The 18,784-nt window shown below is 33.0% G+C and overlaps 1 protein-coding gene across 1 annotated transcript; it reads left to right on the top strand.

Moving 5' to 3' along the window:
* Positions 1 to 16,581: 16,581 nt before the first annotated feature.
* Positions 16,582 to 18,162, top strand: LOC131035150 (gibberellic acid methyltransferase 2-like). The gene is made up of 3 exons (XM_057966787.2): positions 16,582 to 17,165; positions 17,243 to 17,524; positions 17,617 to 18,162. Exons 1-3 carry the CDS (start codon positions 16,635 to 16,637, stop codon positions 17,986 to 17,988), a joined length of 1,185 nt encoding a protein of 394 aa, XP_057822770.2. The 5' UTR covers positions 16,582 to 16,634; the 3' UTR covers positions 17,989 to 18,162.
* Positions 18,163 to 18,784: the final 622 nt, after the last annotated feature.

Raw genomic sequence — 18,784 nt, 5'->3', positions numbered from 1 at the left:
TCTAGTTGCTCTTTCAAGCTTCTGGTTAGTCTCATATCTCATGAGACTCCTCGTACTTAATTTTGGTTGTTTTGTTTTGTGTCTTTATGGTTACTTTGGAATGGGTTCCACCCTTGTTCTACTTTATCTAACGAAAACACAAGTATCACTCAATTTCTATTGTGAATTAAATGAATATTCATTTTTCTATCAATATATCCCTAATCATATGTGAATATAATGAATAAAATTTAACATTAAAAGAACTAACTTATCATCTATCTTAAATTACATGAATTATTACTCAATTCCTATTATAACTTAGATGACTAGTCATTCTTCCACGAGTACATTCTAGTCATATGTGAATATATTGAGTAAAATTAATTGACCATACATTACATTAACAGAACTAACTTGTCATCGGTTCTTAATTAACATGAAGTGTCACTCAATTCCTATTATAAATCAGATGAGATTTTTTGTAATAGTAGTCCTCATTCTCTAATAATAAATGAGAAGCTTAAGAAAGAAAATGTACTATGTTAAATACAAATTAGAAAATAATAATGTTCTTTTTTTTTTGCTCAATAAAGGTTGAAGCCAAAATATCTATTAAATATTATAAAACAACCATTACAGAGTCTTAGGAAAAATCAAATGAAATAGACAATTCTTCTAGGAAATACCCCTTAGAAGTTCAAAGCATTAGGAGAATAAGCTAGGCCTATTAGAACCAGATTTTGTCAGAAACATAATTCATAGAGGCAAAAAATGGAGAACAAGTTTAGTATGGGCAATGAAAGCAAAGATTTTCCTTACCTCAACTCACATTGGAGAACCTCGGACCCAAGATATCTCCTAATGCTATCTGTTGAGTGCGTTCAATAGTAATGTTCTTGATATTACTTTAAGGTAGTAATTTTTTTATTGACACAACATTTATTATCAACTATTGCATGTGGTTAGCTAAAAAGTTAAATTATCATTTACTTCCAAATAAATGTGAGCCACAACATTGAGTAGTGAGTAACGTATTTATAGAACATACATAACTTCTTTGAATAACAAGTAAATTATGCTATTGTGTTAAAATTTTCAACAATTTTAATGCTATTTGAGTTCTAAGCATTTATCTTGATTAAATCGCATAATCATGTGCTATAAACCACTACATTTTTCAACAAAGTTTTTCCAAGTGACAAGAGAGCAATGGTTGGTGTGTTCGTGTGAATGCATGCATTTTATATGGAGAATAGCTAGTTTTCTACTTTGAAGGGAAATCCTTTAAATTAAAGAAAACTTAAAACCATATTAATTCATCTATAGAAATTAATAATATCATCACATATGTGATTATGGGTGTGTGTCTACTCAAATGCCATTGCATCTATGGAATCAAAATAGGATATATATGCTCTAATATTATTATATTGTCTTCTAGTAACACCATTTATATATGTTCTAAAAAAATATTTTGAAGAAATAGAAAAATGTGAATCCTAATGCAACTTCTAGAATCCTCCTTTTAATATAACACAAAAAAATTAAATAAGATAACTATACCAAATCTCAAAATGATTAAAACCTTTTTGAAACTTTTCTTATTTTTATTTTCTATAAACAACCTCTTCAAAAAATATATATTGTAATTTTATGACATAAATGTTATTTAGATCCTAAAAGTTAAGAAAAGACTTCTCTTTTTAAAAATAAATCTAGGCTAAATGTCTAGTAATGTAAAATAGAGGAATTAAAGCCTAGATTTTAGTAACATGTACTTCACCTAATCCATTCCAAGAAAAAAAGTTATATTATGAAAGTTTCTTAAGAAAATCAATACTAACTAAAGAAATGCTACAATATATTCTTTGTAAGGTTTTCCTTGATTATCCATGACTATATGGAGGTGATCCACCAAACAACCAAATGCACCTTTCCTTATTCTTTAATTTTATCTACATTTCCTTATAAAATAAAGGTATCAGCCATTATTAAAGGCATAATCACACTCAAAAGAGACTACAAACAATGATAAAAGAAAGTTTTGTTTAAAAAAATAGATTGTCTCAAATTTAAAAAAGTCTAAATCGTGATTTTTTATGATGGTGATGTAATCCTTTCTATCAACTTATTCGCCAAAGATATAGAGCTCAAGCATCCAAAACCTCAAATCAAGGTATGTAAGCTCCCCAACAATGTAATCAACAAGACACTCAAACACTTTGACTACACTTTAGCCTTTCCACTCCAAAAAGATTGTGTGCCTCGAATTCCACCTCTACTTAAAACTTCTTATCTTCACCACCATCCTTCTTGTTGCTTGTCTTAAAACCTATGACCATTGACAAACCTCAGAACTGATTTTCAAAAACATAAAATGAAATATATCTATCATAAGATAGAGAATTGAAACCACCCTACATCCTAATAAAATATAGTACTTCAAATTTGAAAAAATCGATATAACCCTAATGATTCTAAACTGCCCTAAATACTCTCGTGACCACTCAAACCCATTCAAGGTGAAAGTTAAAGGAACATAATTAAAAACAATTGTATCTATTTAGTTAGTCTAATTTAGATTACAATTCGGCTACACCATGTACTCATTTCCTAGTTTTTTCCTTCAAATATTTTAAGATCCAAAATGTCCTCAATAGAGCTTTCAAAAGTGTTGAACCTCCTGCAAATGCGACCTGATTTTTGATAGGCAATTTTCATCAGTCATGGGTTTGACCAAGGATAGAGAGGTTATTTTAGTCTTTTCAGTTTGCATATCTTTTTACAATTGTTGTTGATCCCACATGTTATTGTGTACTTGCACCAAGTCTTTCTCTTTGACCTGTAGCTTAGAGTTGAAATAATTATAGGAGTTGTTCTAGAAGTTGAAACATATTTCTGCATCTAACAAAGAAGCCTGCGTAACCTCTAAGGTAACATCTTCTGAAGATGACGCCAATCCCACGCAATTGACATACAAATGAGCTGTCATCTTACTGGCATCGTTGAAAGCTAATTCTTCGACAGTTATGTGGAAGTTGCATATTGATCAAACCTCCTTCCATGACGTCTGTGACAGTTTTCAAAGCTTGTCTGTAATGTCGGAAGACTGACAATTAATATTAATTTAAAACATGAAAGAGACCCGGAGCGTGTTGCGCTTGATTCGGTAACCCTAACCAGCTGGGACATTATTAAATCGAATGTTAATCAGAATAAACTCGGTCAGTAGTAACGATATTTCATGCGCGCAGATGTAGGTCATATTGTTAACGTTATATAGTTTTGAACGTTTCGATCCGAAATCCACTAGACGAATGTTGCATGAAAAAAAAAAAAACCAACCAACAACTCCTTCACAATAGTACTCAACCTCTCCGGCACAAACCATTTCCACTTTAATAGGAAAAGTCACTACCTCTAAAGGAGAAGAAAAAGAAGAAGACAACTAATCATTAAATCATTCCTCCACCATCTTCACCTGAGAAGTCTCAACCTTCATAAGAGAGTTCTCCACCTCAACAGGAGAAGCAAGAAAATAATCTAAGGTACAAACAACATAGGCTCTCAACTAAAAATGAAAAAGTTGAGAATATAGACTATAGAGCCCTTACACCATCTACAAGATCAAACTTCTTCACCAAAGTAGAAAAGGAAACCCTTAACCAACAATAGAAGACCCCTAAAAACATAGGGGAAACAAACTTCAAGCCACCATAAACCAAATTGGATCTCAGAGAATACACAATTTTAGCACAAGAACCGACCAAAAAGAACTCGCCATTGAAGACAACTAGAACAAGCCATCTCATGCAAATTGGAGAGGAAAAACCAATAGCTTCCAAAGAGAAAGAAGAAACATCAAACATGGAAAAGCCAAAAAAAGCCATATCCTAGACGAAATAATCCATCCTAGGTGCTAAGAAAGAAAGGGGACCAAGTTCATCAAAGGTCCTCTTGCCATCATCAAAAAACATGAACCCTTCCCCACTGAACACTGCAACAAGCAACATTCAATGAGAAACAATCATTAAAGCATAACCCAATGAAAAACCAAAGCCAAACACCACAACGATAACACCCAATGCAAAAAAGGCTCCTGAGACATAGCTCTAATCCAAACAAGCTAAAGAAAATAGCCTCCTAGTCCAACAATTTCCACCGTACCAACAACACACACAAGATAAAGAGGATAAATCAACATCTACCAAAGAAAAAGAAGCAACACCGAACACAAAAAAGCCAAGGCATGCCATAGCCGAGATAAAAGATCTCAAGCTAGGAGCTAAGAAATGAAAGAGAATAACTTTGTGAAAACTCCATTTGCCAATGCCAAAAAAAAAAACCATTCCCCACCCAACACCACAAAAACTAGCATCCATTCAACTACAACCACCAAGGCAAGAAAAATAGCCTGGAGCCCAAAAGAAGAGCCCGCATTAACCTCAAATCTAAACATCATAGCAAGAACACCCACACCAAAAAAATCTCTAGAAACATAGCATGAAGCCAAATAGGCCACATAAGATAGCCTCACACTCCAACAAAACCCATTCCACCTGTCAAAACATTTCCCAGTATAGGAAAGAAGAGCCGCGAAGAAGCGATGAGCAACAAAGCCATACCACATATCACACACAAACAAAACACCCATGAAAGACACAACCATAATGAGAGCAAAGGCACTCCCAAGCATAATGAACGACACAACAAACAACTCCCACATTGCACCCAAAAGGAATCCCAACCAAGGAACCATGCTAAGCCCAAGCAATGAACCAAAAGTAGCTCTACCACCAAGCTCAAGCCCTCTTCCAACTATCTCCATAGCAAGCAATAAAGGGGACCGAACAACCATAGTGACCATTCCATCAAGAAGAGAAGGGGCACAAAAGGAGACCACCAAGACCATGCAGATAGAAAAGATGACAAATCCAACTATAACCATTGCCTGATGAAAACCCTCATTATCCTCATTGTCTCCATATTTCACATTATCTTCTCCACTTGTAACCCTAACTCCACTCTCTCCACTCCTGCTCATTTTTTTGGTATCATCATGCCTAAGATAGCTATTTGTTATTTTTTAATAAAAATAAAATAAAATTATGGTTAAGTGTTTGATCATTGAATTAGACATTTTAATATCAAGAAGTATAACGAAAGTAACAAAAATGGATGGAGTGTAATGTTGTGACCCTCTTTATAAAAAACTATTAAAAATATGACATATAAAAAGAAAATGCAAAACAAATAAAATATAAGACTCATAAATGGGAAGTGTAATGACTCTATAAAATCATTATTATCTTAGCTTATTTATAATAAATAAAATGTAATAAACAACTATGTTCCTTAGTAAAATAGAAGAAAATATTCTTCAAATAACTATATACTTATCTACATAATAAATAATCTATTTCATTTTATTTTTTTAAATTAGAAAAGGAAAATATCTAGACTATATGATGATTAAATAAAAATAGCAAGTAAATTAGAGAGTTAAATAGAAATTAAATATTATCGAAATTTTATTTATTTTAAATATATTTTTTTACATAATTTATGTGAATAGATTTTATGTACGTCTTAAATAAAATAATAATTTATACATAAATAGATAATATTTATTATATTCCAATAAAATAAAATAAAATATAGAATAGCAAAAAATAATTAAATATTATTAAAATTATTATATAGTTTCAATTTTATTTTCACTCTCAAACAAAATTAATTCTTAAATAATATATAAAAATATTGTCTTCAAAATATTTTCTTCCATTATGTAATAAATAAATAATATAAAATAAAATAATTCCTAAGTAGTTATAAAGTACAATATTTTTAATAATATGCATTGAATTTTTTCAATCTATAAATAAAATCATAAAAACCATAAAATAAATCCTAAATATTTTTTCAAGAAGATAAAATCTCTACCACTTTCTTAATCCCTCTTGCTTTGTACAATACTGAAAAGGTATGGACACATGGTGACATTATAGAAGTGGGGAGGTGTATGCATAGCTATCCTGGAAGGATTTCAATGGATTATTTTGATGGTTAGAACAAGTAATGGCATTACCAAGTCTCATCTGGCTTGGCTTATCTAGCTTGGCTTATCCTACATACTCTAAGTTCTAACCAGTGATCTAGCATGTCAGTGAAGATTATCAAACAATCATGGTTCCATCAAATACAATTAATAATCCATTCATGAATTATTAAAATATATAATCTGAAGAACAATTAAGAAAAAAATAAAACATTAAATAAACCTTCACAAGGTAGTCTTTATATTTGTATAATAAAAAAGGAAAACTTGTAGGAAAACCTCATATATTATGCTTTAAATTCGCAGACAAACACATTGATTTCAATTGTCATTTTCTGAAATGTTCGCTATTTACAAATAGCCAAGGAAATTCTTTTAAGAAGTTAATCCCCAAAAATAGTAGAAAAAAATTTAAAAAGATGTCTTTTCATGCATTTACTTTGTTTGCTCAAATTCTAGTGAATTGATAAAAAATAAATCATGCACTTTAGCTAGGTACACTCGACAAAGAAAATCTATGATCTTATATTAAGTGATGTAATAAAATTGTTTAGACCTACTATAGTGGATTAGATTTTTCACTATTCATTTTATCATAAAAAAATATTATGGGCTAAATATTTTTTTTTTCAATTTATTCCAATTTTTTTGAATCCATAATGCATGTGCACTCACAAAAGTGATTGCAATATTATTCACTTATGTATATGAAAGACTAACTGAACTTTGCTTCTTTCAATTTTATGTAAACAAACCTAGAATAAGTGAAAAATGATTAGTGAATGTGGAACTTTGATTATCCAAACTACCTCAACAATCAAAATTATTAAATCCAACAAGTTCTATATTTTGTAAGCATAATGATGAACATTAAAATTCATAGTACCATTGACATACCCATGTATCCTCTATTTGAAAAAATATAACTTTAGTAAGAAATATCTAGTCTTGTGTGAGTTAGAAACATCAAAATTTTAAGAATACTTTTTGGTACCCTTGGAACTAAATTTTCTATGATTTCATCAAGTACCATAAGTTCTAGAAAATAAAGATGAGAGGTTACCTGATCTCCTTGGGCTACAACACTTGGAAAGTAGTGGAAACTAAGTATATTCAACTGGAAAATGGTCTTACCACTCTGGATGAGATTCAAGCCTATGAAGAAAATGAAAAAGAAAGGCGTGCTATCTTTAGTGCTTTACCAAAGACTAAATTAACAAAGGTTATTTCACTTAATACTGCTCATGAAGTTTGGGAAAAGTTAAGGGATATCTATGAGGGAAATGATAGAATTAAATTGTCAAAGAAGTTGAGAGCTAAGCGCAAATATGGGAACTTGAAAATGGAAGAAGGAGAAGACATAACAAGCTATTTTCAAAAGGTTGATAGTGCATAAATGAAATTAGAGAACTTAGCGGCACCTTGACAAATGAAGACATAATTGACAAGATTTTTTATGTCTCTACCGGAAAGCTACAGTGATAAGATCTTTGTTATTGAAGAAACTTATGATCCAAAAGAAGTTTGCTAGGGAACAACTATATGGCACTTTGTTTGCATTTGAGATAAGGAAGTTTGGAAAAGACAAAACTAAATCTGAGACAACTTTTAAAGCCTCTGAGGAAGACCCATATGATGAAATATTGGATGAGATGGAAGCAAATTTTATAAGAAAATTGAAGAAAGGCAATACCAAATCTAAATGTATGTTACCTCTTAAATGCTTTAGATGTGGAAATATTGGTCATATAGCTACTAGATGTCCGAAAAAAGGATCAAGACAAAAATTCAGGGAAAATAAAGGGAAGTTTAATAAGAAAGCCTATTATGTTAAAGATAATGTTGGTATCTCAGATGATGAATCAGACTATGAAGATGGTGATTGTTTATTTTTGGTAGAAAAGTATGTACCTAAGATTGATATTTCTAATAACACTGTTTCTACTACCTTACATGCTAGGAGAGATAGAAATGAATGGTTGATTGATAGTGAATGTTTAAATCATATGACTAGAGATAAAAATAAGTTCATAAAACTTGAGAAATATGATGGAGGTCCTGTTAGGTTCGGAGATGATCAAACAACACAAATTATAGGAATTGGCTCTATTACTTTTGATGGAAAACATAATACTAATAATGTTTATTATGTGAAGAATTTGCATCATAATCTCTTGAGTGTTGGACAAATATGTGAATATGATTACAATGTTGTTTTTTAGGATGGTGGTTGTGAGATCTAGAAGAGATCTAGAATTATTATTGCAGCAAGGAAAAAGATTGATGGAAACATGTATCAACTAGGAGCTAAAGTCACTATTTGTTATCTCAGTTTAATGATAGTTGGCTCTAGCACCGGAGGATGCGTCATATCAACTTTGATAATTTGGTAAAGACTAGTTCATCAAGGGCAATAAAAGATTTACGGAGGTTGACTTAATGAGATAACAATATTTGCAAAGAATGTCAAGTAGGAAAGAAGACAAAAGGAACATTTAAAGGAAAGGAACAGTCGTCCACTGGACTGTTGGACTTGGTGCACACAGACTTATGTGGTCCTACCAAAGTGAGGAGCATACAAGGTGAGAGGTATTTCATGTGGTTAATTGATGAAAATTCTAGAATGTCATGAGTTGCATTTTTAAGAGAGAAATCAGAAGCATTAGAAAAAATCAAGATATTCAAAGCATGAAGTTGATAGAAAGATTCAATGTTTAAGGTCTGACAAAGAAGGAGAATTTGTTTCTGATGATTTTAACAATTTCTGTGTATTAGAAGGGAATTATCAACCCCAAGGACACCACAATAGAATGGTGTAGTGGAAAGGATGAATTGATCTATACAAGAGGTAGTCAGAATAATGATCAAAGGAGTAGGTCTACTAGAAGTTTACTAGAGAAAAGCAATTCACATAGCAGTCTACACTCTTAACAAAATTCTATATTGGAAAAGATATGGGAAGACATCATATGAACTATGGCATGGTAAAACTCTAACAGTGAAATATTTCAAGTTATTTGGAAGAAAGTGTTATATTTGAATAGATGAGGATAATCTTGGAAAATTTGATAGCAAAGCCGATGAAGACATTTTCCTAGGATATTCTACAAGAAGCAAGGCATATTGGAACAAAAAGGGTATTCCAAAACAAGTTGGATGAATATGGAAAATTTGTGAGAAACAAAGAAAGGTTGGTTTGCAAGGGTTACACATAGGTTGAAGGAATTCACTTTGAGGAGACATATGCCCCTATTGCCTGAATGGAGGCTATAAGGATGTTTCTTGTTCTTGCAACTTTAGAAAACTTCAAAGTTTATCAAATGGATGCAAAATCAATAACTTTGAATGGAGAACTAAAATAATTTTATATTGAACAAATGAAAGGATTTAAGGTGGGAGATGATCTGAACATTGTTTGCAGATTGAAGAAGGCTCTGTATGGATTGAAACAAGCACCTAGAGCTTGGTATGAAAGGCTAGACAAGTATTTTATTGATCAAGGTTTTCAAAAGGGATTTTGTATCACCATTTACTGCTGAAGAAGAATATACCGTGACATCTTCATGTTGCACTCAAATACTGTGGATGAAGAAGACTTTAAAGGATATTAGTGTATTGTTTGATGAACCCATCTCAATTATGTGTGATAACACTAGTGCAATAAAAAAATCTAAGAATCCAGTACAACATTCCAAAACAAAGCATATATATCTATTCGGTATCACTTACTGGGAGAAAAGGTGTTGGACAACAAAGTAAATCTTGAGTATGTACCTACAAAAAAGTAGATTGTAGATATATTCACAAAGGCATTGTGTAAGGATACTTTTGAGTATCTCTGGAAAAAGTTCGGGGGTATTACCCCTTCCTAATTTTAACTAATGTACATTTGCATGTGCATTGGTCCAGTGAACTGCATGAACATTCTTTTCTGTATTGATGCTGGGAAGTTTCCTTTTAGGGGGAGTTGATTAAATTTCATAGGTGGAGTTATGCCCGCCTTTGTCCTTGATGTCAAATGGGGAGATATGTTGTAAGAGGAGAGAGAGATGTAAGATGTGATGACACTATGATTTGATGATGTTGAGTAAGTTGTTTGTTTGTTGTTGATGGATGTTACCATCAATGACAAAGGACGAGATTGTTGCAAATGTGATGTTGATGGTTGTCATTTATGTCAACATATTGTTTGGGGATTGGTTCCTTAAGTTGGTGATCTAGAAGATCTACTACAATTGATATTTCGTGATGTTTGGTGATCTGGGAGATGTGTTACCATTGATATCTAGTGATCATCATGATAGTGATATGGATTTATCTATTTACCGGATATCATACTGGTCAATTGTATTCATGGGTATCTTGCTTCCATTCCTATTTTGGTTGAGTTGAATAGTGCTACTATGGCTATGAATCGATCTGGAATTGGAGAACGACATTTGTTTGGTTTATGAGTCATGTTTTTGGGTCCAGTATTTGTAATAGATGTAACGTGTTGATCTGTTTGATGAAGTGCATTATGGTATGGTCCAGTTCTCATTCCCTTCCACCATAGGAATGTTTAGTGCTAACCTATTTCAAATCTTTGTTTGGCCAACTTAGAAGAATATGTTGTCCAAAGATTAGTATAAATAAAAGGATGGTCTAAATGAATATAACATATGTATGGAAGATGTGTGAGACTAAAAAGAAAAATCCAATTGATGTTGACGTATGAAATGTGTTGTTGTTGAGAGGCACTAGAAGCAGTTCTGGTATTGCAGATTATGTAGATCAGTGGTGGATTCTCTTTTCTTATTTCTTCTTTTAGTAGTGAGCCTTTCTGGTCTGTGAGCCCTCTTGCAGTGAGCCACCCTTTTGTAAAAATCACCTTAATCAGTGTTATATATTAAGAACTACATTATTCGTGTTTTGTGCCTTCTTGAGTTTTCCATGTCATATTTGGTGTTCATTGTTTGATTTGATTTGTATGTGTGCTTTTATGTTACTTCTTTTCTAATTACTTTTGTTGGTAATTCCATATCTGTGAAAGAAATAAGAGTTTTTGTTGTCAACTGGTTCACCCCCGCTCTCAGTTGCAAAGATATTTAACAATATGTATGTATGTATGTATGTCTAGTATTCAAGTGAATGATCTTTATTTCATTATCAACATTATACTTTTGCATAAAAATGCATTTAATGTATGTTAGGAATTATATAATTCATGGATTCATCTAATCAATAATAGGTTGATTATATGTTTATTAGATTCTATAGGTGAAAACTAGTAATATAGAAATTAGGAGACCTCTATCCAATATTGTTAAGAAAAGGTGAATTACCTAGATAGATATTTTTTGTAGAGAAATATACATACATACATACATACATACATACATACATACATACAACATACATGCATACATGCATACACACATATGTACGTTCCTTTATTATGCTCAATTGTTATCATTTTTCATTATACTAAACTTTTTAAATTTGAAATCATGATTTATCCTATATATATGCTTAATTAACATATAAAACTAACATAATATTGTTATAAATTTAGTTTTATAATTCATGAATTAATAACTATTACTTCATATTTAGTTAAATATTTTATGTTTTTATTATATAAATATACTTCTTAAATTTAGAAACTAGAAATGTAGACTAAGGGATAGTTGATGGTATTTATTATAGGATAGAGTTAGTTTCAATACAATCTTAATTATAAGTATTTTTCATAAATATTTGTAGTAAGTTCTAATGTTTTCTACCTAGCGAAAAATGTAAGATTCCATCTAATCTTTCCTGATTTCTATTTCAATACTTATTTTGCTATAAAATAAAATATTATTTGTTATTAGAAAAATTAAATTATTAAAGCGTGATCCCATAATAGTGTGCCCTAATTCTTGGTCTAAATGGAAGATTAAACTCAATATTTTAACCAAATTCTCATTTTTTAGTTTTTGTTGCATGTTTTATTTATAAGTGATTTTCAAATTCAAATTAGTTATAATTTAAACTAGTCATATTTCATAAAACATATTGTTTTGTTATACAATTTTTTGCTTATAATACATAGTTTTTCAACACAAGGACATCAATATGGAGTGCACAAATATTGTTTACAACTAGATTTATACTTTTAAAAAAAATCATCCATATAAATAGAAACCATTATTTTTGGTAAAAAAACTATATATTCACTAGAAAATTGAAACAATATAAAGTAATGTAATAGAACATATTAAATTTAATTATGAATGGGAAGATGATAATGCCCCTGCTCAGTAGACCATTTCTTTGTGTCTTTGGCAGGTGGTTGGTTGTTTTTTGTTTTTTGGCTTTGTCTCTGCTCTCGGTCTGGTCGTCTATTAGTTTCTAGTGAGTTTTGGTGTCTTGTATGTGTTTGGTTGGGTGTGCACTACTCATGCACCCCAAGTAGTTGTTGTTTAGCAGATTTGTAAAGGTTGGGTTCTATCCTGCTTTAATTAATCAAAACATATTAAAATTATACTTTTTGAAAATATTAATTAGATGGTTATTATCATGTAATATCTCATGTCACGGTGACCCAATTCGATGGAATGGTAATTGCTTTGAATTAATTATTTTTAACTCTATCAACAATAGAAGAATGACATATAAATACTTTCATATGAAGGCACCATTGTTTAGAGGTATTGCCTTGAATAGAAAGTCTCTTGACTAAATGATTTTGAACATGAAACATTTAAAAGTGACAAAATTCTTCATTTGAAGATTTTATAGTAATTTATTACACATTGAACTTAATTTTTTGTCCGATCCCACAAATAGGACACATTATTGTGGGATTGCCCTAAAACTCATAAGTATTAATGATCAAATCCACTTCCTTTCTATAGGTGAGAGAAAAGCAATATGTTCATTTGAAATAATGACACTCTATATGTAAGAAATATATTTAGGACATGAATAAAAATGGTGCCCCCAAAATTTTGAAGGAGAATGGAGTTCAAATTTTTGAAAAAATTGCTTCAATAAACCTTAATCACTATCAAGAAAGCACCCCACCTAAAATTTAATCTATTAAAATCCATCACTAGCAAACAAAAAACATCAAAATTACTTTCATGAAACCTTACCTTCAATTGTAAGCACTCTAGTTGTAGAGTCAAAATTGCATACCCCTTTACAATTACTTACACTTTTGTAGCTACTTTAGTTTACATTCCCCTAGCATCAAAGTAGGTGCATTTCAACCCTTGCATCAACCTTCTACTTCTCAGGGTGCTCAGGACACTTTTTTAGTAGCTACCTTTCAATGTCAATTTTGTGTTTGTTGGCAGTGGGCCAACGTCCCTCATAGGGATCCGCGACATGGTTTAACAACCTCCTATGGATTCTATAAGTCTAGTGGTTGTATTGGGCATTGATAGGTCGATGTTTTGGTGCAACGACAACCCTAGCTTGTAACAACTAGTATCAGAGCTTGGTCACAGGTTCGAATCATGCAAGCCACGACGAGTGACGCTAGGAGTGGGATTGTTGGCAGTGGGCCAACATCCCTCGTGAGGATTCATGACATGGTTTAACAACCTCCTATGGATTCTATAAGTCTAGTGGTTGTATCAGGCATTGACAGGTCGATGTTTTGGTGCAACGACAACCCTAGCTTGTAACAGTGTTAACCATATGTTTGTCTTGCCGCTCATCATTTTTAGCATATTTTGTTTGCACATTTAGCCACCATGTGGACGTCCACATGATGCACTAGTGTCCCACAACATGTTAATATTCAAATATCAATTTTGAGTGTTTTAACACTTGTCACCTACCCAAGTCAATGAAAATGGCTTAGAATCTTCCAAAACGGCTCGACAAACCTTCTTTCCCTCCTACTTTGTCATTTTAAATCTATCTTTTCACTTCTTGCGATCTCTCCTGAATCCTAACACAATTTCTCTTGTAATATCTTATGTTCTCTTGGGTCTCTCTCTCTCTCTCTCTCTCTCTCTCTCTCTCTCTCTCTCTCTCTCTCTCTCTCTCTCTCTCTCTCTCTCTCTCTTTATACAACTTTCTACAACATTTGTAAGCTCTCACAATACTCTTTGCAACTTCCTTGGCTTTCTCAAGCCTTTTTAATAATATATTTATATCATTATTGTCTTGTCTTTGAGCATCATGGGATTTATCACATCCTTTATCTATCAAATCATTTATCTTGTCTATTTACATTTTATCTATCTATCGATCTATCTAGTTGTTGTGGAGGTGGAAACACCAAAAACATGGATTTGATTGAGGCAAGTCCCCAAACAACCCCAAACATTTTTCCTCTTCTACTTGTGTGAAAGTTTATTAAAAGTATTTGAACATATGAGAGTTTGTTTATGTTTTATTTATTTCATTTTTATTCATTTTTGTTTGTATTTATCATCTAGTATTTGCTATTATATTAATTATTTTTGGGTTTTGTAGATTATCCAAAGTACGAAGTTGGGTTTACACATTTTCTAAGTTTTCTATTTTAGTTAGTACGAGAGTATAGGATGCCACATAGATGTTTGCACATTGCATTGACATCCTTGGCAAAGACGTTTGGATTTGAACTGAAATCTCCCTATTGTTTTCTCTGGCCATTCCCATACTTAGAATCTTCATTTTATTTATCTATAATTAGATATCTTAACTAGTTTAGGTAGCTAGAGATATTGAAATATATGAAGTGAATTTGTCTCCCAAGGGAATATAGTTTTTCCCTTTGTAGAGTCACATTTTCTCTGTTACACTAGTAACATAAGACTCAAAAATTAGTAATCAAAATATCATTACGCTATAGTATATGATCTCACTACATTTTCTGTTACTCCTCAATCTTCTAGCCACCGCTATGTCAAGTACCCACTCAAGACAATAGAGCTCACTCTTCTAATCGATTAAATCGAAAACAATAAAGTCTCTTTTTTGAAATGAACCACTTTTAAATTATACACTCTCCTTGATCTCAAACGTATTTAAATTGCACTCTTTATATATCAATTTAACCGAATCAAAATTTGAAAGCCTAAATAAACACTTTTTTTTTTTAAATCAACCAACTTTCTTTTTAAAAATCTCCATAGATATATCCATTACAACTCAAAAGTGTAAGTTCTAGATGATAAAATATAACGTATAAAACAATGGGATTAAATCAATGATAAACTATTATACATATTCTACGAAGGACTGGTCATATTTTGCATAGCTTAAAGTGAGATAATTTTGTAATGTGGTCATATGTTCGTAAAATATCATCTCCTCATTTCCTTCAAATGTTTTCAGATCCAACGTGTCCTCGGAAGGGAAAAGGAAGTCCCCGAAGATAGAAATATATATATATATATATATATCGTGCTGTTACAGTAGATATTTCAACAAGCATTAGTTGTATGTACGGTAGACATTTACAGTCATAACAGTAATCATCTCGGCCTCCATGCCATTTTATCCATCACAGGTATTGAACCAGTTGGCAATGCAAAATAAGTGCTTCTGTCGACCCACACGGCTATCCTGTAAGGAGACCCACCCATTACTATATAATATCTACTAAATAAAAATCCATATAAGCTTGTTTCCTCGTATTTTCATCAACTTTTGGCTCTAATTGATTATCAGCATCCACGACAACTAGCTCAAGCGTCTCATTATTTTAATAGCTTGTCTCTAATGTCGGAAGAGCGATTGTCGTCTTCAAATTTGGTGGTCGAAAATTAGTTCTGTCCAAAATTGACAAATGTTGTGAAACTAACGATGAGACTACTAAAAAATACTTAATATTGAAAGAGACTTCTTTGTAACATCCTTTTATAAGTGGTTAGGTACCCCATATATGTTCTTTTCTCATATTAAATGAACTTCGAATGAAATGGAACAGTTAAAAGTCTGCAGGTTTTTTAGTATTAAGAACTCACAGAGACGTCTAAACGGGTGTCAATTACTCTTAGTAACTGCCCTACAGATGATATTATATAAAGTCTACATTCACTGAATGCCGTCAATGTCGGTGGACTGTGAGTTGTAAGGCACAAAGCCCAAAAAAACCGATGTTTAATTGTTTATATCGCAAAATTTATATGACTCTGTTCGATCTCTACTCACATTTGCTTGTTTAAAATTTATATGAAGTCTAATTTTAAATGTTTGAAGCTCAGAAACCTCCACCCCACTGTCGGTGTGATCTCGACCTGTGCCAGTGGCCCCGAATTCCATTTGTACTAGTAATTGATTAATGACAGTGGCCTCCAAATGCCACCCGAGTACCAACCTGATGTACTAATCCACTCTGCCTTCTGTACAAAAACATATTACAGTGCATCTCGATATATGGCTTAAATCGCATCACCCAATTTGGATTGGGACGCGACGAGATTAACATGTTGCTCTGGTGTCAACATTTTTAAAAGGCCCACGGTTAGGTAGCCACAAACCATTCAGACAGAGCAGTAGGACTGGGATTATTATCTATAAATACAAAGCTCGCTCTGCCAATATCCTTCACTACACGCCTCTGCTTTCGAATACACTCTATTTTTGTAAACACTAATCCTCATTGCTTTTGCACAGAGCACTAATGGCAATTGAAAGTTTGCCAAGCATGGCCAAAGGGGAATTTAAATCAGCCAGCTCGAATAATGGGTTAGTTGTTAATGGCGAAAATAATCTGAGCAAAGTGCTGCACATGAGTTCGGGTGGTGGTGAGAGTAGCTATGCTCAAAACTCGAGCAGGCAGAGCTCCGTCTTTAAATCCATGCAGCCAACCTTCCACCGCCTAATTCAATCTCTTCCCCTACAAAATACAGGCGGTTTATTGCAAATTGCAGACATGGGCTGCGCCAATGGAATGAACACCGTTTCTGAGGTGGATTTTGTGGTGACCACCATAAAAAAGCTGTACTCTAAGCGAGGTCTGTCGATTCCTCAGTTGCAGGTGTTTTTCAACGACCTGCCTTCTAACGATTTTAACGGTTTGTTCATGCTGTTGAACTCATTGAAGCCCGATTACATGGCAGCGGGAGTGGCCGGAAGCTTCTACCAAGCCCTTTTTCCCGATGGCACCATCAACATATGCTTCTCTATTATGGCATTGCATTGGCTTTCTCAGGTAATTCAATTAGGAGAGAGTCTCTGTCGTGATTTCTCTGCGTTTCCATATTCTAAACTAGTTTGCTGTAATTCCAGGTTCCCGAAGGCGTAGGGAACGAGGGGTCCTGTGTGTACAACAGAGGAAAGGTTTGGATTAATGGAGGCAGAGCAGAAGTGGCGAGAGCATATGCAGAGCAGTCACAGAAGGATCTGCGTGAATTCTTCCGATGGCGAGGAGAGGAAATGGCAAGCGGGGGTGTGATGTTTATATGCGCAATGGGGCGTCCCAATGGAGTGAGTGCAGAGCAACAAGTCACGTCAGAGGGTGAATACTGTGGACCTGACTTCGAAGCAGCTTGGGACGACCTTATTTCAGAGGTAATCGATATAAGTTTCTTTATCGATATGAATCCAAATTAGTGATCGATATGATTTTCAGAATATTAAAATTTGTTGTTGTTTTTCAATAGGGAATTGTCAAGGCTGAGACGAGAGACAGTTTCAATCTGCCATGGTATTTCCCCAACGCGGATGAAATGAGAGAGGCCGTTGAAGCGTCTGGTGCGTTCGAGATCGTGAAGTTGGAAGTATGCAGTGGAGTGTGTTGTATGGGGGAAGGAGAATTTGAGGAATGGGTGAGAGATGTGGAATGTTTTGGTAAGAAGAAGGCGAGGCTGGTGAGGAGCTTTGTGGGAAGCCTTGTGGAAGACGCAATTGGAGTGGAGAATTGCAATGCACTGTTTGAGAGAATGGAAAAGAGGTCCAGTGAAATGTTGGAGAAGGGTCTACTCCGTCCTTCCAGATTTGTTCCCTGCATTGTAGCTGCTCTCGTTAGAAAATGAAGACAGCGTATTCTCAATTATTAGATTCCTTCCGATTTCGTTTCTGCATTCAAGTAGCGTAAAATTAATCTTTAGGATGCTTGTTCGACTACCTATAGATTTTTAGCAAACTTGATAAGGATATGTTGACAAAACGTTCTTTCCCCATAGATAATTCATGTGTAAATGAATAGTCCTTTCTCCATCGGTATGTCTTACTTTTAAATATGGAATAGAATTGATTCGCAATGCATTATATTAATACAATTAATTTATCATCTAGTTGCTCTTTCAAGCTTCTGGTTAGCTTCACATCTCGTGAGACTCGTTGTTCTTGATTTTGGCTGTTTTGCTTTGTCCAGTTTCTTTTTATCTTTATCGCTATTTTGTAATGGGTTCAGGTCCTCTTCAATTATATCTTATCATCTATTCTTAATTAACATGAATTGTCACTCAATTCCTATTATAAATCAGATGATTTTTTATTTTTTTTGAATAGTAGTCCTCATTCTCTAAATACAAATGATAAGTTTAAGTAAGAAAACGTATCATGTTATACAAATTCAAAAATAATAATGTTTTTTTTTTCTCAAGAAAAGGCCGAAGCCAAAATATCTATTAAATATTATAAAAAAATCATTAGAGAGCCTTAGGAAAAAATAGAGGAAATAGATGAAACAAGGGAGCCTACTAGGCAATACTCCCATAGAAGTTCAAAGTATCAAGAGAATAAGCTAGGCCTATCAGAACCAAATTTTATCAAAATCATAATTCACAAAGGCAAAAAACAGAGAACAAGTTTAGTATGGGAAACTAA

The sequence above is a fragment of the Cryptomeria japonica genome, chromosome 11 (genome assembly GCF_030272615.1).
Source record: "Cryptomeria japonica chromosome 11, Sugi_1.0, whole genome shotgun sequence".
In the NCBI taxonomy this organism is placed as follows: Eukaryota; Viridiplantae; Streptophyta; class Pinopsida; order Cupressales; family Cupressaceae; genus Cryptomeria; species Cryptomeria japonica.
The sequence above is the reverse complement of the archived record's forward strand: the minus strand, read 5'-3'. Positions and strand labels throughout refer to the sequence as shown.

Excerpts from the sequence above, each read along its gene's own strand:
- LOC131035150 (XM_057966787.2), top strand. The coding sequence starts at position 16,635 with ATGGCAATTGAAAGTTTGCCAAGCATGGCCAAAGGGGAATTTAAATCA. Across the intron at positions 17,166-17,242 it reads CATTGCATTGGCTTTCTCAG|GTTCCCGAAGGCGTAGGGAA; the intron begins GTAATTCAATTA and ends CTGTAATTCCAG. Across the intron at positions 17,525-17,616 it reads GGGACGACCTTATTTCAGAG|GGAATTGTCAAGGCTGAGAC; the intron begins GTAATCGATATA and ends GTTTTTCAATAG.